Here is a 25,748-nt window from a genome sequence, read left to right on the forward strand (position 1 = left end):
TCTCCTGCTAGTATATCTGTCCTGTCCAGTTTAACATCATTAACTCAGCTTTCATGTCTCATGTCTGCTCTTGATTTTATATTTATCTAAACATCACCAATGAAAATGATCCAACAATTTCGTGTTCCTGAGATTGGCTTAATTTACTTAAGATGGTTTTCTCTCGTTTAACTCATTTTCTTAGAAATGACATTTCTCTTTTCTTCAAACTTGTTGTTTTGTTATATGCGAATTCCTGTGTATACAGATGTGGGTGTGTGTATGTGAACATGCACATGTGTGTGTCTGTGTCTTCATGTGTGTGTCTGTGTGTGCATGTGCATGCAGGTATATGTATGTCAGAAATTAATCTTGAGTGTCATTCCTAAAGCACTGGCTATCTTTTGGGTTGTTAGAGTGTTTATTTCTCAGACAGGATGTCTCATGGCCCATGACTTGTCAAGTAGAGTGGCCTAGCTGCCTAGGCACCTTAGGGATTCTTTTTTTTTTTTTCACCTTTATTGTACTAGGATTACAAATGCACACTACCAACTTTTTTGTATATGTTCTGGGAAATGAAACCAGGGTTTCTAGCTTTCAAGAAAAAACACTTTACTTTTATGTCAGCTCCAATATAATTTTTCTTCCTTTAAAAAAAGCTTTTAATATGCAAATAAATCTTAATAAACCTTCAACAGATTCAATATGTCCTAACAGATTGTTCATGTTCTTCCCTCAGAGTACATTGTAGAATTTGAAGGGAACAGAGAGGAACCCGGAAAGTGGGAGGAGCTAACTAGAGTCCAGGGAGAAGAAACAGACATTGTGTTATCTTTGGCTCCGTACGTGAGATATCAGTTTAGGGTCACAGCTGTAAACGAAGTCGGAAAAAGTCACCCCAGCCAGCCATCAGACTACCATGAAACTCCACCAGCAGGTACGGAAGGTCTAACATTCTAAGAAAATATTTTATGTTGGCCAAATCATTATTTTTAAATGCATTGAAAACTGTCAAGCATATAATATAGGAGTTTAGATTCCTCAAACTAATTTGAAAAGTTTTATAAACTAGCTTATACAGTGTCAGAGGTGTATTATTTTAGAGTTGTAAATTTATTTGATAGTGAAAAGGAGATTGGAATCAGTGCATGGTGTGTGGGAAAAATAGTATTCTGCATAAGTGTCAGCAGCTAAATATCAATATCGTGTTTGAAGCAGAGTTCATCATGGAAATTCTAAATGGAGGCTCAGGGGATAGAAAAAACACCATTAGCTCATATAATGATCATTTAAAGATGTAAAACTGTGTACTAGTGTTACTTTCTTATGAATTTAAAATTGATGAATTTTCATCCCTATCTAAATTATTAGGATAATTTTATGAATCCCCAACAGAGATAGTACAGAAACAATATATATGATAGAATTAGCATTGGGCAATACCATGGTCATAATATGGTGTTTGATTTTTCCTGAGTAAAATAAGTATCCTGGAGTATAATCAACATTTTTGATTGAAGAAGAAGCAAGATGAACTAAAACTTCAATCTGGTTCCTGTATGTTTTTAGTTTATACTGGATTCAGTGTTAAAATCCTTGTTACGGTGTTTCCAATAAAATGCATCTGCATGAATGTACTTCATGCATGCATTACATACTACTTTCAATTTGATATCTATAAAAGTTGTTTGTTGATGTTGATAAATAAAGTTCAGATTCATTCTTCTTCAGACATATATACACAGCATATACTTCTCTCCATAATTGTGGCAGAAAAGTACAGTTTGAAAATAAAAATATGTTTCTTAAAACAAGCTTCAAATTTTAAGTATCAGGCTTAAATTTAGGATATCTGCAGCAAATCATATACTTTCCACCATATAGTTTTTATAGATCTCTAAGAATCCTATCTTACTCTTCTTAATAAAATTTATTCTGCAAAGCTATCTTAAATCTTCTTAGAAACGACTGAATTTAATAAATATTGTAAAATATTTAATTATTTAATATTTAATTAAAACTTAGTGGTTGGGTGTTATATGATATTAAACCAACTCGTTACTATGAAGTAAAAAAAAAAATAATTATTTTAATGCTTGTCATTTCTCAGCTCCAGACAAGAATCCACAGAACATCAGAGTTCAAGCGTCTCAACCCAAGGAAATGATTATAAAATGGGAGGTATGTATTCATTTGTTAGTTAATCTGTCTCTCTTTCATATTTGTTTATCATTTTAAGTTGACTTGCTAGCTCTAATGATGCAACAGTATTTTTTTTTAAGAACGATAAAATAAGATTGGGGAATCAATCAAAATTTTGGGGTTATTGTCAGTGTTTTAGGACCACAGGGAGGATTGGGTTTTCTGTAAATAGTGTTAGTGATTTAGCTCTCTTGTAGCTCACTGGTAGAGTGCTGGCCTCAAATGACTGAGATCTTGTATTCAACCCCAAGAACAAAACAAACAAACAAACAAACAAAAAACAGCAAAAGGAATGAGTTTAAAATGGAGTCTAATTCTAGAAATTAATTTAATGACAAATTCATCTAGATAGAATCGGTTATGAGAAGTTTCAAATTTCTAGTATTTTACCTGGAATATTTTAGATACTTTCACAATTAAAATATAGTAAAAAAAAAATCTTTCATCATTGGTCACCATATGTAGAAGATGACAATAGGAGACATAGTCTTAAATAGATATTTACTCCTGATTCTGATGACAACCTCATCATTTCTCATCTTTAGACTTAGACACTGGGAATCTTTCCTTCTTCACACTATAGAAATATATCACTAGCAAATGTCACTAAATAAAAACACTCTTTGAATTTGGAAAAACAGTTTATATCTGCTGAAATAACTTTCATTATTCTCTTATTTTATTATATAATTCTCAAGTTCCTTCTGGAACCAGGAATTATTTTTGAGATGAATCCACTGGGTCTGGGCACCCTGCAGTTACTTTTTCTCTCTATTTTGTTTAGTTACCTTAATTTTTTTCTTAAAGTTTTCTTTTTCTATTGAAAGGAAAGAGAAATTTCTTTGAGAGACACACCTATCTGCCGGCATATGGACTGATATTAAGGATGCAGTTTGGAATTATGCTTGCTTAGTAAATTAGTGGTAATAGGTTCTTCAGTAACAACCATGACCTCTCTGACAAGTGACTGGCTAGGTTTCCAGTACCAATTATGATTTCTCTTCTATTGCGGAGACTCTAGGCCCCTCGTGTAGACGGATAACTACAGGCAACGTGGGAATGCTAAAACTGAAAGAGTCTTCCCCCTGAAGGAAAACCCTAAATGTTTATTTAATACCAAATGGTCAGTCCTGAAATCACATACATACAAATAAAAGTAAACAGACTGAGCAGGTTGTATTTATATGTTTAGGGGTGTGTGTGTGTGTGTGTGTAACAATTGCAAGTAAAGCAAAAAAGCTTCAATGTTGAGAGAAAACAAGGCAGGATTCTATGAGAGATACTGGAGAGAAGAAAAGGTAAATGATGTCATTCTCTTTTACATAAAAAATTTTTGTATTAAAGTGTGGATTTAGATCTTCTAGAATGCTTTTTAAAAATACTTCTTGCTTGATAGTTTCTGACCCTTGTTCTTAAGCATATTTATATGAATTTTTTAAATTGATTTCAATAACAAAACTAACTTGGAAGAAAATGGAAGACTAACATCTAAAGAACAAACAAATGAACAAATTCACCCAGACATCAAGGTAAAGTAGGGAATTAGAAAGGTCTTCAGTTACCATCCTAAATGGGCATAGCCCAGGTATTCAACTCCCAAGTGCTCAAGGTTTAATAATCTGCACTGAAATTTTCAAAAGAAAAAGAATCAGCCTGCATTTAAAATGAAACTAAGGAGAATTAAATGTAAAAATAAGGAAACAGCAAGGTGACCACTTTTAGAGAATGTGCTGTGTTCTTAGAAATTGGTAGCAGGGTTAATTTTAACTAGTCTCACTTCTCAGATACATATGTATGATGCAATGCAAACTTACATGATTTTTACCTGCTTTATAATTCTACAATATAAACATATTCAGAGCAACATGTGGTCTACAATGAGTACATATAATTTCTATCATAGTAAATAAGTTCAAATAGTATTTTAAAAACTATGGTGAAGTGTTGGTTTCTTCCGTGTCTAAACTGATATGTATAAACTTGTCCCTTGTGTGGCTCCCTTTGGCACATGTATAGTTTATTTTTTCCAGAACATTATACATAAGTATTTTAGCCAGTTGTACTGAATGAAGAAGCATAGTAAATGCTACAAGAGCATTTTATATGAAATTTAATCACCCACATACACAAACAAAATTATTCTCAATATAAATCAACTTCCAAAAGCTTAGGATGAAAAATTTATAGTAAGTGGGTTCTTTTTACATATGTAAATCATTTAAATAAAGTACTCATGTGAAATTAAATCGGTGCTTTAAACCACATTATTTTTCTTTTAAGTTTCTCACAATTAAAAACTAAAATGGAAATAACGAATTTCTTAATTTAAAAAATTAGAAACTCTTCCACAAAGCCTTCCTAGACAACAAAATAAAATAAGTACAAAAGCCATTTTGGGTCAAGGAACTGTGGAAGTATTCATTAGAAAGAGAACATTTACTGAGCTGAGTCTTCTCTGTAAACGTGTACATTTTCCAGAATTAAATATAGCCTCCTCTCTCTATTTTCATGGTTGATGGGACAAAATCTTGTGGAGGAAAATATTCTGCCTGAGAGACCCTGATCCAAGAGTTCATGGTCACATAGTTTTTGTTGCTTTGGTAGTAAAAATGTAGAACATAGCAGAAGCTTAAGAAAACCCAAAAGACGATTTGCAATTTATTAGTTAGTTTGCATATGGGCATTTATATTTTACCATAGGTGTATAATTCTAAAGTGTTGACATCCCATGTCTTGGCATAGTGGGAGATTGACATATAAAATTAAATTGATAAAAGAACAAATCTGCTCCTGGCTCAAGGGAACCTAGTTAAGATCCCTATTTTTCCAATTATACTCTTTAAATTAGTCACTACTATGTTTAGGTCAATTTATCAATCAGTACATCTACTGAACTTTGATTTCTGTTTTAGCCCTTGAAATCTATGGAGCAGAATGGGCCAGGACTGGAGTACAGAGTGAGCTGGAAGCCCCAGGGAGCCCCTGAAGAATGGGAAGAAGAAACAGTTACAAACCACACGCTACGTGTGATGACACCTACTGTCTATGCTCCTTATGATGTCCAGGTCCAAGCCATCAATCAACTAGGCTTCGGACCTGAGCCTCAGCCAGTAACACTCTATTCAGGGGAAGACTGTAAGTGATTTATCCTTAAATCCTTAACACTCCAAGAATATTACCAAGTTAATAATTTGTTTCAACGTTTCTGAGTACATACTACTTGCAAAGAGAATATATTACCCATGAGACCAAACAAAATAAATAAATAAACACACACATACCTGACAGTGCTAATTTTGGTCATCCTAGAATGTTAAAGAAAGACTTTGGCTGGGAATGGATCTTAGTGATAGGGTGTTGGCCCAACAAGGGCAAAGCTCTGTGTTGAAGCAGTAGCATGACAAAATGCTAGATGCAATGGCAAATGCCTATAAATCCACTAGTTAGAAGACAGAGGCTGGAGGATCAGAAGGTCAAGGTCGTTCTTGGCTACATGACAAATTTGAGTCCTGAGACACATGAAACAGTGTCAAAAAATAAAGTTGTAAAAACAAAGAACAAACCCCCAATCATCACAACAGAATAAGTGCTTTTAAAGTTTCAGCCTTATCAAAGAACCTGTTTCTTTGTATTTTGAAAATCAAACACCTGGAACCATCGTCACAAGACTCAGGGAAGGAACATAATTGTCATGGGGTTTTCAAGGTTTTGTTAGATTTACATTTCTAGTTGAGGACTTCTTAGCAACAGCCTGCTACAGTTGTCTGGGCATTATTTGCATACCTGGAGACGTCCTAATACAGATAAGATACACACTCAGATTTGAACATGAAATTCTAACCATATGCACAATTTTGAATGAGCCTACATGAGGTTATATTATTAAGAACTAATAGCATAAAAACTGCTGCAATTACACTTCCAAAAAGCAAAGAACTACATTGGTCAACTTTGCACATTAGGACACATTCTTATTTTTCTTCTTGTGCCAGATTCATGTTTTTGAATAAAGAGGGAAAGGATAATATCTCATTCTACCAGTCTTCAAATTACTGTACTCAAATAAAAGGACACAAAGGACATCACTTATGAGCAATTTGTCTTGATGTCTCCCTTTTAGCAATCTCAGTTGTGTAGAACAAAATGTCAATGCTAATCACATAAGGATATGCTAAAGTGTATAGGAGTTGATCCTGGTAGAGTTTCTCTGAGTAGCTAAAGCATAGTACATGGTCAGTTGATGTTAACTATTATCCAAACTATATTTCCTTTGCTATGATAAACACCATGATTGAAAGCAATATGTGTAGGAAGGTATTTCAGATTACAATTTATGTTCCATCATGGAAGAACATCAAGGCATGAACTAAAGATAATAACCTGGTGGCAGGAATTGTAGAGACCATGAAGGAGTGCTGCCTACTGAATTGTTATCTTAGCTCACTCATCCTGCTTTTTTGTACAACTCAGGACCAAAACCACATGGGAGGTAGCACCCACAGTGGGTAAGGACCTCCAAGATCAGTAAATAAATCTAGAAATTGCCCCAACAAGATTTGCTGAAAGGCAACGTAAGAAGGAATTTTCCTCAGTTTGAAGTTCCCTTTACCATGATTACCCTGAATCATGACATGTTGACTAAAGAAATACATAAATAACTTAAACTCTGATGAGTACAACTGCTGTTATTAATATTAACCTAATTCTGAAATCATTTCTTTATGTTATTGGAGCTTTTTTTTTTTTTTTTTTTAAATTCAAAGACCATTCCGGTGGACATGGCTTTAAATTTCTATTTGCTTTTCTTATTCCTTATTTCTGCTGCCATTTCTTAGTATGATATAATAACTCCTGTGGGAAAAGACAGTCCTCTGTAACAAGAAACTGCAGCTATTATTTGAAACCAACAGCACACACACATGATTTCCCCAGGATAAGTGGTCCAAAGTTCACCTTGGGAAAGAGATTATGTTAGGATTCTGTGCAAGTCATTGGATGCTAATCAATCTTAAATACTTTACAGATCCTAGTACAGCTCCTGTGATCCATCGTGTGGATGTTCTGAACAGTACATTAGTTAAAGTTACCTGGTCTTCGATTCCTAAGGAAACAGTCCATGGACTTCTAAGAGGGTACCAGGTTGGTACTAGCTTGATTATTTTTAAATAAATTTTTATTTTATTTTTACTTCCAATGAATTTGTTTCTTGTCTGAGATTTCAAACTGATTTCAAGATATTAACTGAGTATCTGCTCTTATAGTTGTTGTGTTAAAGGGCTTGTTTTTTCATTGCAGATAAATTGGTGGAAAACAAAAAGCCTGTTGGATGGAAGGACACATCCCAAAGAAGTGAACATTCTAAGGTTTTCAGGCCAGCGAAACTCTGGAATGGTTCCTTCCCTAGATCCTTTTAGTGAATTTCACTTAACAGTCTTAGCCTATAATTCCAAAGGAGCTGGTCCCGAGAGTGAGCCTTATATATTTCAGACACCAGAAGGAGGTGAGAGAATAAATGTGGAACCTACCATTATGCAAATTACTAAATGACTATGTTAAGCAGTTCCTTAATTTTTGAAAGTTAATGTACAGCTCATAGGAATTCACATCTGAGTTTCTATTAATGTGGGATCTTGTGGGGAGATATGGGGGTTTTCTTAGGCTTTATTAGTTTATAAGCATCTATATATGTTCTTGTGTGTTTTAGTACCTGAACAACCAAGTTTTCTCAAAGTCATCAAAGTTGATAAAGACACTGCCACCTTATCCTGGGGCCTTCCTAAGAAGCTAAATGGAAATTTAACTGGTTACGTCTTACAATACCAGATAAGTAAGTACAGATTTGAAATGGAATTAATCTACCAATGGTTCAGTTTTTTATTTGAGGAATTAGCTTGTTTCATAATGAACACTATCTTCTATAGCACAAGGTAGAATAAAGTGCCTCAGAGATAAACTGAAGCCTCTGTGTATTTCAATACACATGTTCCTATTTTATTGGAGCATGGTTATGTACACCCATCTACTTAATATTACATGTATGTTTTCTAACAAGAATGGCAAATATGAGTTAGGCAAACAGGGACTACAGGTTTCTCGTGATATTAAGTGCTTACAGTTTATATTTACAAAAGGTACATGGATTCATATTTTGTAAATTAAACAGTGGATACTAGGGAAACTGTATTTACCATCCATCTATAAGTAGCTTTAAGAATTATGGATCATGCCAGAGGTCAAAGTTAGGAAATAATGTAACGGAGTTCAAAGCACACGTAGCTACCTAATAAGACTGCCTTTTCCGTGGTGGATGAATGATTCCAATCTCAAGCAGAAGTATATTTATCTGTGAAGAACCCTTATTGTTAGCTTGCAAGTAAGGCAGATCATGTTGAGAGACTCAGATAACTCTCCCATGCAAGCTTCTGTATCACTAGATAGAAAATGGTTGAACAAATTTAGAGCATTTTTTAGTCCTCACATCTTCAACCTGTTAACAGTTTTTTAATATAAACATCATTTCAAAATGAAAAGTACAGCTTCAGTCACAGTTCAACTATAAGACTTTACTGTCATGAATTGGTAAGTAGCCCACACACTGGGACTAAGCCATTCAATCAGTCTGTTCTACTCACAAAAGCCAACCTCATCACGGCCCTGGTCTATTACTCTGATGCTCTTGAGTGGTCATGTCTAGGTCACATAGGAGAATTAGGTTCCACTGATCCCTGCTGAGTACAGCACACCTGTTTAATTAAATACAAATGAAATCCAAGAGAAGTACTGTTTCAATGGGTTTTGCTGGGCGTTTGCTTTGTAGTAAGTGTTGCCTACAGGTTGTTCCGTTTGACCTTGGAAGTACATACTATAGTGTATATCCATACTGTTTTATGGAGGAAGGAATTGACACACATAGACAACTCTAACTTAGTCATACAACATTAAGTTCTGGGTTAGGATGCAAATTCCATACTGAGTCTGTAAACCACAACTCTTTCAAAAATCAATTTTTATAACTGTAGACAGAACTGAAATAATTTAAGAGTTTTAATTTTTAATTTGGTTTAATGAAGCTGTATCTTATCATTGAAACTCTGTTAATTTAAACATTTGTTTGATCTGTCTGTAAGGTTTTAATTTGATTTAAAATTAATTCTCATAACAGAGAAGTAGTTGAAAAATTATTACTTAACAATAATTACTGTACTTCTTAAAAATCACTAAAATTAAATTATTTATTTCTCTATTAATATTAAATGTTGGATGTATTTTATGCAGTATGCCTTTTTGCTCTTCTCCACTCTAATTAATTGCTGTTTGTATATATCAGAGTGGTATATACTTTCTCTAGATCTTGTATTGATTTTACTAATTATGTCAATGACTCTGTAGTGTTTAATGGTGATAAAGTGACCAAAATATTTCTCTCTTTACAATGTTTAGATTACCACTTGGTTTCTTGATGTAATTGCCTTATACAGAATAAGAAAGGTATTTTTGTGCAAATAGTAAATGTCCCTTTTATGAGAGAAAGAGGGTTCTTTTCTAGTTGTTTTCTTGCCATTAGCATCTTCAGACTTAAACATGTCCTTACATCACTTAGCCTTTTCTTTTTCTTTTTTGCATTTAACATAGTATCCAGAGTACAGTAGATACTTAAAAAACTTGTAATTCATTCATCAGTTCAGTGGCTCATTGATTCTCTATATGCTGAGCTCAGAAATGTCCTGACTTTCATTGAGTTAACTGCAAGCCTTGGTTTTATAAGGGAAAATATGATGCACTTTCAGTAAATTCTCCCACTTTAAAATTTTAATGTGTTCTCATTTTTCTGATATGTTTATAATAAAATTTAGTCCATCTTATGCATTATCGTCTCTCATCCTTCTTCCTTCTTCTTTGGAATTCCCTCCTTCCCAGTAAATGTCCTTCCTATTTCCATGTCTTTTTTCATGTGTGTGGTCTACTTGTTCAGTTAAGGTTGCTTGCATGAGCATGAGTAGGAGAGTATTTACAGAAAATGGACAACTTATCTGTGATTTTTTTTCCCACTGAAATAAATGACAGTCCTTCCCCTAGTCTCTTCTGACTGTCAATATCCAATCCAAAGTGAGAACTAATGAGTCCTTATTCTTTCTTTTCTGATACATTGAGAAGCACATCCTTGAGCTGGTAACCATAGTTGCAGTAAGTTCACAAATCCACTGTCTATGTTATGTCTAAAAGACACAATTTCAGAGCAGCCTTCCCCAAGCTCTGGCTCTTATAGGGGTCAGAGTTACCATGTTTCCACAAAATTTACTGATGCTTTTAGGGAGACCATGTCATTTAGATGTACCATTTAAATCGATCATTATCCAGTCACTTATTCACTGTGTTTTGACCAGTTTTGAGTTATGTATTAACAACCTTCAATGGATAAATGAAGCATCTCTGATGAGAGCTGAAGATTGTATTAATCTATGTGTGCAAAGTTAAATATTTAGAAGACAGTTTGGTAGTATGTTCATTTAGCAAAATAACAATAGTACATTCTGCCCTAGGGCCTATGACCTTCTAACAATGGATTCTTGGTCAGGTTTACAATAAAATCCTGTAAAGTAGACCTTGAAATTAAAGTTGATTATTCCCATACTATTCTTAGCATTATTGCAACAATGGGTATATATCACTAGGTCAATCCTTACTATAGTTTTCAGGGTTCTGCTGATGAACTTTCTCCTCAAGCATCTGGTGTAGTACTTTCAGGTACTATGAAACCTAACTATCAGAGGGAAATCTTCTGGGTCAATTACAGCTTGAATTTTATCCATGGCTCATGATCAAAGATTTTGGTGTCTGTCTTCAGTAGTAGAGTCTTAACAAAAATTCCTGGTGGGCATCTAAGATAAATGGTAAGGGCCTATATTGGTGCTGGGATCACACAATATTTTTTCTTTTGATATTTTTCTTTGCTACCCATCTCTATGTCTGTACTCTTTCATGGGGCTTTGCAGTAATGGTACATCACAGCATCTAGTCAGTCAAACAGTGATGAAAAGTCAGTGACTAGAATTCCATAGTGTATTGCACTGCTAAGTTATATTCAGGAGACTGAAAATATTAACTATGCTTTTTATTTGTGTTGCCTTCAATGCACTAAGGATGCAGAATAATTTTGTCACCAATCCAGAAGCATTTATGCTTACCTGAATCCACATTTTAAATGAGAAACCCTAGAAAACATAAAACAATCATTGTGTTTCATTATTAATTATCGCAAATAAGAATAAAAATAAAAAGTGTTTATATCAAGGATCCAGTGACCATTCAGAAATTCAGTAAGTCCTAGCTTACCAGCCCCACTGAGTCTCATTCTGGAATGGGTTTTATTATTGTTATAATCTGGTGTTCTCTTAGATGATGTAGTGATAATAAATCTGTGTACAGAGAAAGAGTTGATAGTGATGAATAACGATAGCAACTTTTTCAGTAAATAGAAACAAAAATACAAAACACTAACTTCGATTGTGAATAGCCTTGACTCGCTAATTTCATGCTTATTTCTTCAGTAAACGACACCTACGAGCTTGGAGAATTAAATGAAATCAACGTTACTACTCCATCTAAATCCAGCTGGCATCTCTCCAACCTCAACGCAACCACGAAATACAAATTTTACTTGAGAGCATGCACCTCAAAAGGCTGTGGGAAGCCAATAAGTGAGGAAGGTGCCACACTAGGAGAAGGGAGTAAGTACATGAGCCTTCTGCATGCTGTGCACTCACACAGTCATGTTAAAGTACAGGAACCACATCTCTGTAAATTAAAAATGATGGACCCAGATCTATCTGACACTCTTTGTACCACTAAAACAGACTCAAAATTTGCTGATCTTGTTTCTAATGTTCCCATTTGTTGGTTTCTGATTAACTAAACCATAGCTCAGTGTATAAAAAAGGTCAGAGACATCTACTTAAGTAAAATAAGTGGACACGGCTCGTAAATTTTCTCACAGAGTTAAAGAGATAGTTTTCTTTGAAGAATATTTTAATCTATTTTTTTTTTTATCTTTTACTTTGGTATATATTTTATAGTAAAGGAGTTAATATATACCATTTTTACAACTTGACTTATCTCATAGTAAATGAATTCATTTGTCAAGTTTAATTTTACTGTGTGGTGATTCAAGCTAAGTAATAATTGAAAATGACTTACTAGTCTGTGATCTCATATGTAATATAGCTATACTCAAATTATATGTTTCTATCTTTTCCCTATATTGTAACAATATACCTTGCAAAATTATTTCTCCAGTGACAATTTTAGGACTTTTTCTTGCTGATCTATAATTTCCACAGTGAATCAAAATTGAAACAGGAGATTAAGTAGTAAAGCAATATGTGTTCAATAACTGATATTTGCATAAAGTTAAAAAAGTGAGACTACTGTGAGATTTGAGTTGTCAGACAGAGGAGGATTTGAGAAAAGAAAAAGGAGTAAATGGACGAGAGTAATAAGAAAAATAATATCATACATTCATGAATAGTATATGGCAAATATAATTCTGTTCTGAGTTGTTTTCAGAACTGTAGATAGAGGATAAAATTAAATCTATGGGAGAAATACCAGGGATAGGAGAGAACTGAGGAAGAAAATCAAATTGTGCATCATTTATTAATGAAAGATTGTGATTCACTCAAATGTGTGAATCACTACCATCCATTGTATTCCTGAGAGGAATCGTTGAACTATGAACTTTACTACCAGTTTCTCCCTTTTATTGTTCCCATCCAATTTACAAAACTTTGGGACGTTTCCTCTAACCTTAAAGTTGCTTATATAGGAAGAGTATTCAAATAGCATATCCTCCAAACCCATGAGCTGAGCATAAATCAAACACCAAATGAAATATAGTGCTCACTAATCTAGCAAAAATATTAGACTTCAAGAGGGTGACAATGATCTAGTCACTAAGGAAGATTCTTTCTCTAGGGTTCAAACTGGCATCAAATGTTCATTTCACAGTAGGGCCAAGAGTATTGATCTACATATTGAACTTCCATCTTCTTCATAGAAGATGTCAAGGCCTATAGATAGCTGCAACAATTTATCAGGAGAGATATCAGCCCCATTCTTGACAATTTGAAGCATGAAAAAAAAAAAACGTGTCCATAGAAATGCCTTAGCTATTCTCTGCATTCTACTATATACTTTGGTAAAATTCATGCTTGACAAAATTGTTTGGAGAGTGTAACTCTTGATGGGTGGTTTTATAACTGATGCTACATCTTTATTGCATACTGAAGTTAGAAATAACATGCTTCAGTGAATAAAGGCAGGTCTCTTCACTATCCTATTTTTGGTTGTTAAAAAAAATGTGCCATACTAAGGTGTTTGTGTTCTTTTCCAGGGATCTGCATTTTCAATATTCCAGCTACTGCCCTTTCCCCTTGTTGATACTGATTTCTCTTCTGTAGACATATTGCCATGTTGTAAATTATAATTGCATTCCCACTGAACATCAACATAATCTTTGAATATTATATAGTTCTACAGGGGAGATCTATTTCAGCTGCACTAAGAATGCTAATAATCATAACTTTTAAAATTAAAATCTAGTGAATCTACTGCTGTAACTATTTCTTCTCCTTCCATGGTTAGGGAGCACATTGTAAGACTGTGGTGTTGAAAGTTTGTGCTTTAATACTTAGACTTTTGTTTTCTGGTTATCACTAACATTTGAAGGTAGTTTCCTAATTAAAGAGGGAAGGATGGAGTTAGAATATGCTTTGGCATCATTTCTGGTTTGAAGATATCACTGTGTTTCTGTTTTTCAAAAGCTTGCACTAAGTGACATACTAATATTTCTGAGTTTTAAAGTAAGAATTAACTCCATTCTGTTATGGTAATTCATTCTAAAGGCTTTGCTCCTATGTGTAACTGGCTTTGTTTCTTCTGTGACACCCTTTTAAATGAAATCCATTGTTGTTCAGTAGTCATGTACTTTGGTTTTATTCTGTGATAAAAATTTATGACCAAATATTGTTGTGTCCTATGCCCACTTAACACAGAATTTCATCATCTGTCATCCATTATATTATTACTAGGGGTCTTATTTCATTTCATGTGTAAATTGTTAACATTTATCAATTTACATTTTTATGTTGAGTTGATTCATAGTGAAATTATGCATTCAACGCCCATATTTACACATTTAATTGCAGGATCAGAAATTAATGTGTATTCATTAAACTGGGCTCATTTTTATCTGTTACTCTGGGGTTCAGTGATTAAGTTCTTGACATATAATTGATATTCCTCTGAAAAAAGTATTCATTTTATACATGTTTCAAATCTCAGTGAAGCCATTCCATTTAAATGTTTCTATAAACCTGCACTTAAATCTAGCTGAAAATTCTAATTTAAAGTCTATTTTATATAGATACATTGTGATGCCATCTTACCAGAACAAAAGCAGATCAAGGCAACAATGTGTTTATGCATTTAATGAAAATATAGTTAAAATCAAGATTTTATTTGTAGTCATAAGCCAAAGAGGCTGCATTCAACTTTTCACTAGCTGTGAAAAATTTAAGCAATGCAAAATTTTATTGAAAGCTTTTTTTTTGTTTTTGTTTTTGTTTTTTGTTTTTTGAGTCTGTGTTTGGTATTGAGCCATTCACATGACTTGGCAGATTTATAGTACCATTTTATCAGTAAATATCCATGAGCCGACATCATTGCATTCATTCATTTTCAACATTTTAAGAGAAAAGTCTTGAAATGTTATTTTCTGGATCCATCGATAATTCAAGAGCTATTTAAAATTAAAAAATGCCAAAATATTTTTTCTTCATCTCAAAAAATGATATATATATATACTTTTTTACATTTCTCTCCTGCTTTTCAGTGATTGAGATTCACATGATTTAACTGTGTACCTTTCTTAGGTAAAGGTATCAGGAAGATAACAGAAGGAGTAAATCTTACCCAAAAGATTCACCCTGTAGAGGTACTTGTGCCTGGAGCGGAACATATTGTTCACCTAATGACTAAGAATTGGGGTGATAACGATAGCATTTTTCAAGATGTAATTGAGACAAGAGGGAGAGGTGAGACATGAAATTGTATGGGCAGTAGTCTTAGGCAATTCACCATGTTCTATGGTTTAATTTTACATATATATGATATTATATTAAAAGATAAGGGGCATAATTTCAGTTTTTTGTTGGTATACATAGCCTTTCAAGATAACCAAAGTTAAATTATGTCACAATGACCACATGTTTTCCCTTACTGGGTATGCCTGGTAATCACCTAAAAGCATTTCCTGCTAATTAACACCTGTCAATAACAGAAACTAAAAGAGAAACTGAAGCAAACCAAAGCTCACAGAGGCCCCATGGTGATCTGCTTGCAACCCAGGCAGCTTGTGCTGTGGCTTGCTTGCTGCTGCTTCTGCATTTAACTTGACTATTCTTTCTGATTCTCATCTTCTAAGCTAAATGCAACTGGAGAAAGCCTCTTCCTTAGGAAGGAAGGAGTGATTTCTTAGTGTGTCCCAACAAAATGCCCTTCAGATTATTTCCCGTGGCTTCAAAGAAAAGATTATTTATCATTGAAAAATGATAGCTTATTGTGCTCCAGTATAAATGTAATATCATGGAATGATTCTTGAGGTCAACATTGTGCCTTCTCTCTGTACAACAGAGTACGCTGGCTTATATGATGACATCTCCACTCAAGGCTGGTTTATTGGACTGATGTGTGCAATTGCTCTTCTTACACTGATATTGTTGACTATTTGCTTTGTGAAGAGGAACAGAGGTGGAAAGTATTCAGGTAATACTATGGCTTAATATGATTTTTCAATGTTGAGTCTTGTATACTGGGAATCATTCTTTGGAAGCTTTTATAAAACTTACACAGATAAAACTTTATAGTACATTATATATGAAACATGATGCAGGAGATATTTAATAAAACGGCGGCACCCATTCTGGCTTGTAGTTACAGAATGTCCATGTTCCAGACTAGCCTAGGTCTGAGGCCAAGAGCTGCAGTGGGAGTATTCTCGCCACTCTGCTCAGGTTGCTCAGGCCACTGGCTCAGGCGGCCAGAGACACTGGCCCTGCCACACACGAGATGCCAGTGTGGGAGATGGCTCTGCCAATCTTCCACGCTGTCTCTAAAGACTGGGCTGAGCCCAGACCATCCTGCCATCCACTCGGTTCCTGGTAGAAATGAGACTCTCATGGTTAAAGATTATCCAATGGCTTTATATATTTAGCAATGCTCAAATATCAAGATGCCCCCACAACTGGAAGTGTTAACTAATTAACTAACCTAGATATAAGTTCTTACCCAGGACTGCTCTCGATACATGTGTGGTCATTCATGGCTCCTACACCTCTCTCCACTTCACTCCTCCTCTTCCTCTCCTTTCTCCTCCCACCTTAGCGCCTCCTAATTTGTGAAGAAATTTTCCCGCTACGGAAATATACTAAAGAGAAATACTTTAGTTAATATTTGCATTATAGACTATGCAAAGGAAATATGCATAGTCTATAATGTTAAATATCTGCAATCACTTATTTGAAAGAATTTTTCACTATTAAAGCTGGCTGGCTTAAAACTCACTAGGTAGAATAGGGTGGTTTCAAACTCACGGCGATCCATACAAATGCTGAGATTAAAGTTCTGCACTACTATATATGGCCATTCTTAGAATGTTAAAAGAACTATAGGGGCTATGGTGATGGCTCAGTGATTTAGAGAGTATATTTGAGTTCTTGAGTTTGGTTTCCAGAAACTATATTGAGCAGCTTATAATAGCCTGTAACTCCAGCTTCAGGGGGATCTGATGCCTCTAGTCTCCTCAGGTACCTGCACTTACACAAACACACACATGCAAATAAATCAAATGAAATACATCTTAAATGTAAAATAGTTAAAGCAGGCTATTAAGGAGCATAATTTTTATAAACTTATGTTTTATTCATAGATATATCAGATATTCAGAAGGAACATTACTGAGGCACATGTATGTTTTAATACCCTACGATGGAACTCATTTATATGAAGTATGCTTCTGCTTCTATGCCTCTATACATGGCTCTGATGATCTGTGCTGTTACATTTTAATAGAACTGTCTTCACTACCCAGCTTTGTTAGAGTTCACCCTTGCTGGGGGTGCATTTCTCATTACAGTACAGGGCAACCTCTATTGAATGTACTATCTGTTGGATTGAAGGTACCTTAAATAAAAATAAAATCATCTCAGTTGTTAACTTGTTTATTTTTCATCTTAATTACATTCAACTTGTATTTTAATGCACATTTTTACAGGTTTTGTTTCCTGTTCATTGTGCTTTTACAAAGAGAGAAAGATTTAACTCCTGCATCTCTCATTTTACAGTATTCATACTTAAGAACTGTTCCTTACTGGCTCATGGTCCCCCAAGCAAATACTTACTGAGAATCTATCACATACATAAAACCATTTAGAAAATGACTTAATGACTTAAATTTTTTCATAAAATAACACGATTTTACATTTCAACTTTTCTCTGAAATCTGACCTTGTGTTAATTATGTTCACAATGACTATAATGGATATTCCTGGTCATCCAGTAGAATCTTTGAAGAGACACAACATTCCTCTTTGTCTATCCAAAAAAAAAAAAGAAAAAAAGAAAGAAAGAAAAAGAAAACCTTTTCAATGTATGAACCTATACATGGTCTGAAGCTCTCTCTCAATTCATGCCTTTTCAAACAAGACAACTTTTCATATTGAAGAACAAATAAGAGAAAGCAGTGGTGAAGAGGTGAAGAACATCTTGAAGGGGACATGTTTGATTGAGTTTTTAAAGATAAGGGAATCAAGAACCCATCTTGTGTCTCAGTGTTTCAAATAAATTTATAATCTTTCTGTTTCTACCTCCCCAAAGATGGGATTATAGGTGGTTGTCATCTAGTTTGGCTTTTTCATGTGGGTGACTGGATACAGCATAGATGTTTATACTTGTTTGACAGACACTTTATCCAAGTGAGCCATCCCCATAATTGCTCAAATAATTATTTATAATGCTGTGGTATCCTTGATTATTTTGATCATTGAAGTAGTTTTGATTAAAATATTGATGCAGAACACCTAATGATTCATTTTTGGTGAGGAGGCAAATTGTTTTTCATGTCAATGGACAGTTAGGAGCTTCATATAGTTGGAGAAAAAATTAATATTAAGTAGGTTATGTTCATCAACAGAATAATCTAATCAGGATGCTTTCAGTAAGGTAACTACCCATTTGATATAAAAAAAAAAAATGGCATGAAAATTCGCCACAACCACCTAAAAAGTAGAACCTTGAAGATCCCTTATCTTTTCTGATTAAATGAAAAGTAACTTATATGTTAAGCATATGGCTCAGAAAACTAGTATTACCAGTCTAAAATTTTTGGACAAAATGTTTTGACTATCCACCTTTCAGCAGCCATGCTGTCATGTCTTTACAATGTCTTTAGATGATGTTAAACTTTAGACTATGTTAAACTTTTTGTTTCAGTAAAAGAAAAGGAAGATTTACACCCAGATCCAGAAGTTCAGTCAGCAAAAGATGAAACTTTTGGTGAATACAGGTAAGTGCAGCTTTATATATTGTGATCAGTTTGGAACGTTTTCATCATGTTTGTCAAGTGGAGAAAATGCTTTGTTCATACTTGAAATAGAGGAACTACACCACAGTGACTTTCTAAGGGATTCTTGACCAGAGGATCTCCTCTTTCTAGCCCCACTCCTATTTGCCTTCCTTTTATTCTCTCTCCCTCCTTTCCTGCTCCTCTCCCTTCCTTCCTCCCTTCCCCTTTTTGTTTTGTTTATGTTTTTTCCTTCCTTACTTCTTTTCTTCTTTCTTCTTTTCATTCTACTATGATCTATTTTTGTAAGAACTGAATTAATATGTACAGGGCTGAGATGTGGACCACAGTCTGGATAACAACGAGCATCAAAATTCCTTAGTTGAAGCTCAGTGTAAAACACATGGCACATGTGATGTTCCCATGAACTATATAGCAAAAACATTTTAAATCCACCCTTAGTGTTGCTATTATGAACCTGATTGCATTAAGTTTGCATCCACAGATACAGATTATAATTTTGCCATTCGCATTTATCAAAGTAAAGAGGTTCCAAACCTGTAAATGAGTTTTTAAAAGTAAATATTTATCTTTATACCCAGCTAGTTCATAGATAAGATACTGAGACTACTAGATTTATTTAACTAGCTTTAGTACAATTACTGGGCAAATTACCCCAATCTATATTTTTATATGATACAATGGCTGATTCCCAGCTGTTTGCCCCAAATACTTGTTCATACTTGTTGTTTTAGTCTCTCTGGGGTTTTTTTTTGTTCCATCAGTCTGTCCTCAGGGGGCATTTCACTTGGCTATGTGCTCATGGTCCATCTGTCTAATAGAGACCTCCTGTTTTCTCCAACTTCTCTCTCCTCCCTACTTCATTCTCTCATTCTTCCTCTCATGTTCCCTATTTGCAACTCCTAGTTCAATAATTGGAGCCCCGCCTACCTCTATTCTCCTCAGTAATTGGCTGTAGCCACTTTTATTGAACCAATATCTGTAAATTGGGGAGCAAAGCTTACACAACAGAAGCTGGTGTATGTGAGATTTCACCCATCTGGGGCAACCTGATCCTGGGGTTCTGAACTTAGCATTTGTATACACAGCACCAGAACAACCCCCAACACAAACCCAATTCTATATGTGAACCTAGATTTCAAACAAACAGAAAAACCTCAGCCATGTTCAAATAAGATTTGATTAATCAATTAGAATTAAAGAAATAAAAAGTAAATGACTATTTCTACATGATGAGGATTCTGGGAAAAGAACCATCTAAGAGATAAGTTAGTTCTTAAAGAATGAAGTCACTAACTGTGTGGGAGAACATGACTCAATGTACAAGTGTAGAAAAGGCTATCAACCCAGCAATGTGACAAGAAGTAATTTCAGACAAGAATCTAAATTTTAGGCTAGAACAAGAAAGTAGGCTTCAGACATGAAAATGATCTTGGGCTAGGACAGGGAAGTAGGCTCAGACACTTCAGTTATCCTAATAAGCCTTTAGAAACAGTGATCACGGGAGTGTTCATGTAATTGGGTTTAGTGCCTTGCTTTTTCTTTGACTATTTGTGTTTATTTTCTTGCTTGTTCCTTGACTATTTGCATCTATTGTATTGCTAGACTGTCAACCTAGGACTGACCTTAATACATGCATGTAATCAAAATAGTATAAAAGCATAAAGGAAGAGGGGGTATAGGATAGGGGGTTCTAGGGAGGGGAAATGGGGAAAGGGGATGACATCTCTATTGTAAATAAATAAAATACCCCATAAAAAGAACTCATATCTCACTGCTCTAGCATACTCTATTGATTATGCTGTGGTGAATCAGCATCCATTTAAGGGGCGAGCATTATACAACGGCTCAAATTCTATTTGGCAGGGATTGTTAAGGTCTTATAAAAGAGAAAGAAAACAAAACTGAATCTAGTTCTTGTCCATAGACTAGCTTGTCTACGCTTCGAAGTTCCTTTGAAAAGATAGATCACATTTCCCTACATCGTTTAGTTATAGCCTGATACTATTTCTGAAAGTTTATTCTAAAACTTTACATTCATCAGCAAACTTTTGTCTTTTCCATGTTTCGAGAGTTTTCATATATGCTTTGCCCTTGCATATATGTCTTTGTTACTCATTGTCTGTCCCCTAAACCAATGCCACCTCTATTTTTTTATTTTGCTTTATTTTTAGAACTGCAATGTGAGAATTTTCTCTCTCCCAGTGGAGTGTCAGTCAAACACAGATAGTTTTTGCCATCTAGTCACTTGGGAACTGGTACTTAAGACTTTTTAAATCAGATATTATCAAAAAGAGTGACTTCAGATTTGCTTCTTGTAATGAGGAAAGAACACAGCACATACTATATAAATAGTATTCATAATTATATTTCTTTTAGAAATTTTTACTTCACAGTTCTATGTGTATAGATACTACTTTGTTCATGCCTTCCCATTTTCTATGCTATCTTACCTTCTCCTTTGAGCTCAAGCCTTTTGTCTTCTTAACAAGTGCTCCTACTACTTTAATGTGTGCATATGTGTGTGTGTATGAGAGAGAGAGAGAGAGAGAGAGAGAGAGAGAGAGAGAGAGAGAGAGAGAGAGAGAGAAACCTATTGTATTGAATCAGGGTATTTTATATGATCAAAAGAAGAAATTTTTAAAAATCAAAACAATGGAACCAAGAACAATAATAGTGCATAAAACAAGGAATGTAACATTAGTCTTCTGTCTTCAACCACTGGGTAGCAATTGCCATAAGTGTCTTACAAACAACAACAAAACATTAATCACAATTCTGGTGACTGGACAGTGAGATCTAGGTAAGGATATAATGAGTGTATGCTGAGAGTTAATATCCCCCTTGTCTGTGCCCTTTACCCTGGTTCTGTCCTTGAAACAACAAGGTGGCTTTCTGGAAGACTCTGTTCTGTGACTAGTAACATCCAGTAACCCATCCCCCTACTGCCATCATTTTGGGGTTTAGCATTTCAGCATGTGAGTTTAGGGAGCACACAAGGGCTCAGACCATAGCTTTAATATAAGTCAACATGCTGCATATTCATACCCCAAAGGAATGCTTTGTTTCAAAGGGAATCAGAAGTGTAAAAAAAAAAAAAAAATAGTAAAGTGTTCCTCAGTTACTCAGAATGAAGAAAATTGGTTGTGGCTTTTTAAATACTTATTTGTGGATGTGTCATTTTGGTTGTATGTCTCTGTCATTTGCGTTAATGTGAATAACCTGAAAAGTATAGAACCTATTAGACCTTGTGAAGTCTTGTTTTGTTTTCCAGCGACAGTGATGAAAAGCCGCTCAAGGGAAGCCTTCGGTCCCTGAATAGGAACATGCAGCCCACAGAGAGTGCTGACAGTTTAGTGGAATACGGAGAGGGAGATCAGTCCATATTCAATGAAGATGGATCATTTATTGGTGCCTACACCGGAGCTAAGGAGAAGGGATCTGTTGAAAGCAACGGAAGTTCTACCGCCACCTTCCCGCTCCGTGCATAAAAGCACAGCACATTCATGCACCGAGCCTGGCTAGCTCGGACCTCCCCAGTCTTTTAAGGGGAGCAAGGCCTTTTACATAGAGGTGGAAACATGTTTCCAGAGGTTGATATTCTGCAATTTTGCTGAGAAAAAAATAGCACTGCCTTCAAAAAGAAAAAGGAAAAAAAAAATCAGATGCCAAGTACTTCAGGCCTGTGTTTCATTTTGGGTTTTGATTTCAGGTGCTCAAAATGCAGAACACGAAACAAATCCTGTACTTAGATTCACTTTGACTAAATCCAAAGTTCCCATTTCAGATACTCCACATCTGCCTGGTTCTCCTGTTCAGTGTGTGTGCATTGATGTTGCTAACTGTGTGGGTTTCTCTCTGGATGCACAATTTTACTTAGTTTTGAAGAACTGTTTTAGTGACTTCGATTCACTACAGGTTAAAAGATTGTAAGCAAGCAAGCTGGATATTTAAAATGTAAAAAGGAACATGAATGTCTTATTAAACATCCCCTGGAATCTATACAGTCTAAAGTTATTATTTACAATTTTAGTAGCAAAAGTCTTAGATGATTATACCACTTGTATTTATTGAGCTCCTATTTGCCCAGAGACTGCCATCTTTACACAGGTTACGATATTTTCAATTTCTGGATTGTCTTTCATTTCTGCCAGTCATGGAACGATGTCTCTCTCTCTCTCTCTCTCTCTCTCTCTCTCTCTCTCTCTCTCTCTCTCTCTCTCTCTCTTGCTTTTCTTTCCTTTTCTTTCTTCTTTCTTTCTTTCTTTCTTTCTTTCTTCCTTTCTTCCTTTCTTCCTTTCTTTCTTTCCACTTGGACTAACTGGAGCTGCAAAAGGGAGTGGAGGTCAGAGGTTATTTTAAAAATGGGAAGGTGTAGATGTCTCGATTTTATATCTTTATTTGTAAGTTTAGGGTTTTCAGCCTTTATGTTTATATACTGGGACCCTTGAGTGTATTTCATGAATGCATTGTACATATTATGTTAATATTTACACAGTTTAAAACATACTGTTTTATTTTAAAGTGAGAAAAAAAACATTAATAGGCATGACTGTACAGCTAGAATATATATAGTAAGATACCATTTTTATCCTTCTGGGGCTAAACACAATAACATGGGGCTTCAAGTACAAGACGATATGAAAAAATTGGATCCTGTTCTTATATTTCTCTCCCTCATGAAATGTCAAAATAAAATATTATGTAATCATAGAGGGAAATGCATTCATATTTTTCAAAATATGTTTTGGAATGGATCCCTATCTTATCACTCCAAAAAGAAAATTATCTACAGTAGAAATTCTTATATACCTGTTAGTTTATATCATATTGTAAATGTATTTGTAGTGGTATGATTTTTTTAAATGTTTTTTTTCCTATCAAAGTTAGTACAGATTCAGGGACTTTAGTTTCTGGCATGTGAGCTACCAGTCCATCTAAAATGGTACATAAAGCTTAGAGCACTTTAGAAATCCCTTGAAGGACTCTGCATACATTTAAGTAAATATTAAATATTAGTATTTGCTTTCACATTTAATGGAAACTTTTTAGCCTCACCATGAAATTATTAACTGTGTTAAGAGATACTGGTCCACAGATTTAACTTTAGTTTATATAATTACTGGCCATAGTGTTCACTCTTCATGTTTAATTGGTATGATGCCTTATGTTGCTTGGAAATTAAAATCGTGGACATGTAAAAGAGCCAATGCAGTAATAAATATGAAAGATACTTTTAACCACATGCATCCTCCAGAATGCATAGGCAGGAAAAGCTTGCTTTTGTTTTGGGGGTTTTGTTCTGGGTTTTTGTTGTTGTTGTTTTGGTTGATTTTTGTTTTTGTTTTTTGAAAATGTGGATCACAGTATTCAGTTGTTCTCCTGGAAGTACCAAATGAAAGCTTGTGTGAGTGTGAGGATCCAGAAGTCCAGTTGTGCGAACAGATCTCCAGCCCTTTTTGATGCCTAGGGCACAGATTTCTGGAAGATCCATCATTATGTGCTATTTTTATCAGAGGACTTGTCCTGCTGAGACCCAGAGAAATAAAGGATGTGACTGACAGTAACTATGTTATTATTTTGTCTCCTCTTTGTCATCAAAATGTGGCTGGGAAAGGGTTATGTAAGTTGAAAATAATACCCTAAAGTTCAGACTGGATTAATTAGGAATTTAACAATCTTTGAGTCAGAAGTTGACACAAACTCTTACATTTTTCTTGCAAATAGATCTTATCATTCTTTAGCCATTGGAACCTTTGCTAGTCTCTCTGAACCTTCACATACTATCTGGCTTCATTCTGTTGTGACTCTTCGGCAAAGCAGACCATGGTCCATGAACTTTTTTTTTCATTTTAATTATAGAATTATATTATTCAAAACATTCAAATGAAAACAAATTCAATTGGTTAAAGTAGATTTTATTCTTTTTCTGTCTCAGTGGGTGGCAGACTCTATGACGTGCAATGCTGATTACAAAAGGGCAACAATTGTTTGGAAGATGCCCACTGAGTCTTGAGGCAGCTGCTGGTGTGTACGACTTTGTTCTTAATTGGTTGTGCAGTAAGATTCTGTAGTCACTGACAATATCATTTTAACGTAAGTGATTGTATATAATCTCAAGGATTGCCAATGGGGATAACTTCAGAGGGAGATGTTTGAGGGTCAGGAAAATCCGTGTTCTCTTCCAGGTTCCAGTACATAGAAACCTTAGGCACGATGATGAAATACTTCACTTCAAACTGTGTTACAAAGTGCTAATGATCGCTATCACAGGGTGTTCTTTTGTATGAAGAAAAATTTACAAGTGATAAAATCTAAGATGCCTTTTAATCTCATCACCAAACCTGTAATCCAATTATGTATCAAAAAGTCACCCCCACATACACCAACTCAACTTTTTCCCCTCTAAGCACATAAATATATTTTTATAGAAAACAGATCTGCAGAAAATAAATGAAATCTGCTGTTAAGCGAGGAGTACAATTTGCACATGCCATTGAAAATTATTAATCAGAAGAAAATTAAGCAGGGTCTTTGCTATTACAAAAGTGTTTTCCACTAATTCTGCATGCATATTTATAAGATGTGAACTCAGTGGATTTATTCTCTTGGTATAAAGGCATCTGATATTTTAGATGAACCCATGTTTATAAAAAGAAAATGTAGAGCACAATGGACTTATGCTATTTTATACTCGTGGAAGAGATAGAGGACAATAGGAAAGATGTCGGCTGCTTTTCTAAGTATTTAAAACATATTTGCCAATTGAAACCCTAAATATGTTTACATGCCATGAAGGCGTAACTCTTATAACAACTTTAAATTGGTTGTAATAGGACTGGTTTGTGGTTTGTGGTAGTAGATGTACCCTAGTGTTACTATAGTGAGGTAAGTAGTGTTGAGCCAAAGCTTACTTTGTTTTGTATCTTAA

The 25,748-nt window shown here is 34.8% G+C and overlaps 1 protein-coding gene across 12 annotated transcripts in view; it reads left to right on the forward strand.

Annotated features, from left to right (window-relative positions):
- The window catches only part of Chl1 (cell adhesion molecule L1 like), a 195,654-nt gene extending 171,270 nt beyond the window's left edge, over window positions 1-24,384 (forward strand). For 8 of the 12 annotated variants that reach the window (XM_034511672.2, XM_076940191.1, XM_076940193.1 and 5 more), the window contains 11 exons: window positions 719-916; window positions 2,090-2,160; window positions 5,094-5,316; window positions 7,205-7,320; window positions 7,477-7,681; window positions 7,886-8,008; window positions 11,730-11,909; window positions 15,111-15,272; window positions 15,871-16,002; window positions 18,727-18,799; window positions 22,092-22,819. In XM_034511672.2, the coding sequence (XP_034367563.1) occupies window positions 719-916; window positions 2,090-2,160; window positions 5,094-5,316; window positions 7,205-7,320; window positions 7,477-7,681; window positions 7,886-8,008; window positions 11,730-11,909; window positions 15,111-15,272; window positions 15,871-16,002; window positions 18,727-18,799; window positions 22,092-22,308 (1,700 nt within the window). In that variant the 3' untranslated portion in view covers window positions 22,309-22,819. Of the gene's footprint in view, window positions 1-718; window positions 917-2,089; window positions 2,161-5,093; window positions 5,317-7,204; window positions 7,321-7,476; window positions 7,682-7,885; window positions 8,009-11,729; window positions 11,910-15,110; window positions 15,273-15,870; window positions 16,003-18,726; window positions 18,800-22,091 lie in introns of all 12 variants that reach the window. The other 4 variants (XM_034511675.2, XM_076940194.1, XM_076940195.1 and 1 more) reach the window with 2 other exon arrangements.
- The last annotated feature ends 1,364 nt before the right edge of the window (window positions 24,385-25,748 follow it).

This window comes from Arvicanthis niloticus, chromosome 9, assembly GCF_011762505.2.
Source record: "Arvicanthis niloticus isolate mArvNil1 chromosome 9, mArvNil1.pat.X, whole genome shotgun sequence".
NCBI lineage: Eukaryota > Metazoa > Chordata > Mammalia > Rodentia > Muridae > Arvicanthis > Arvicanthis niloticus.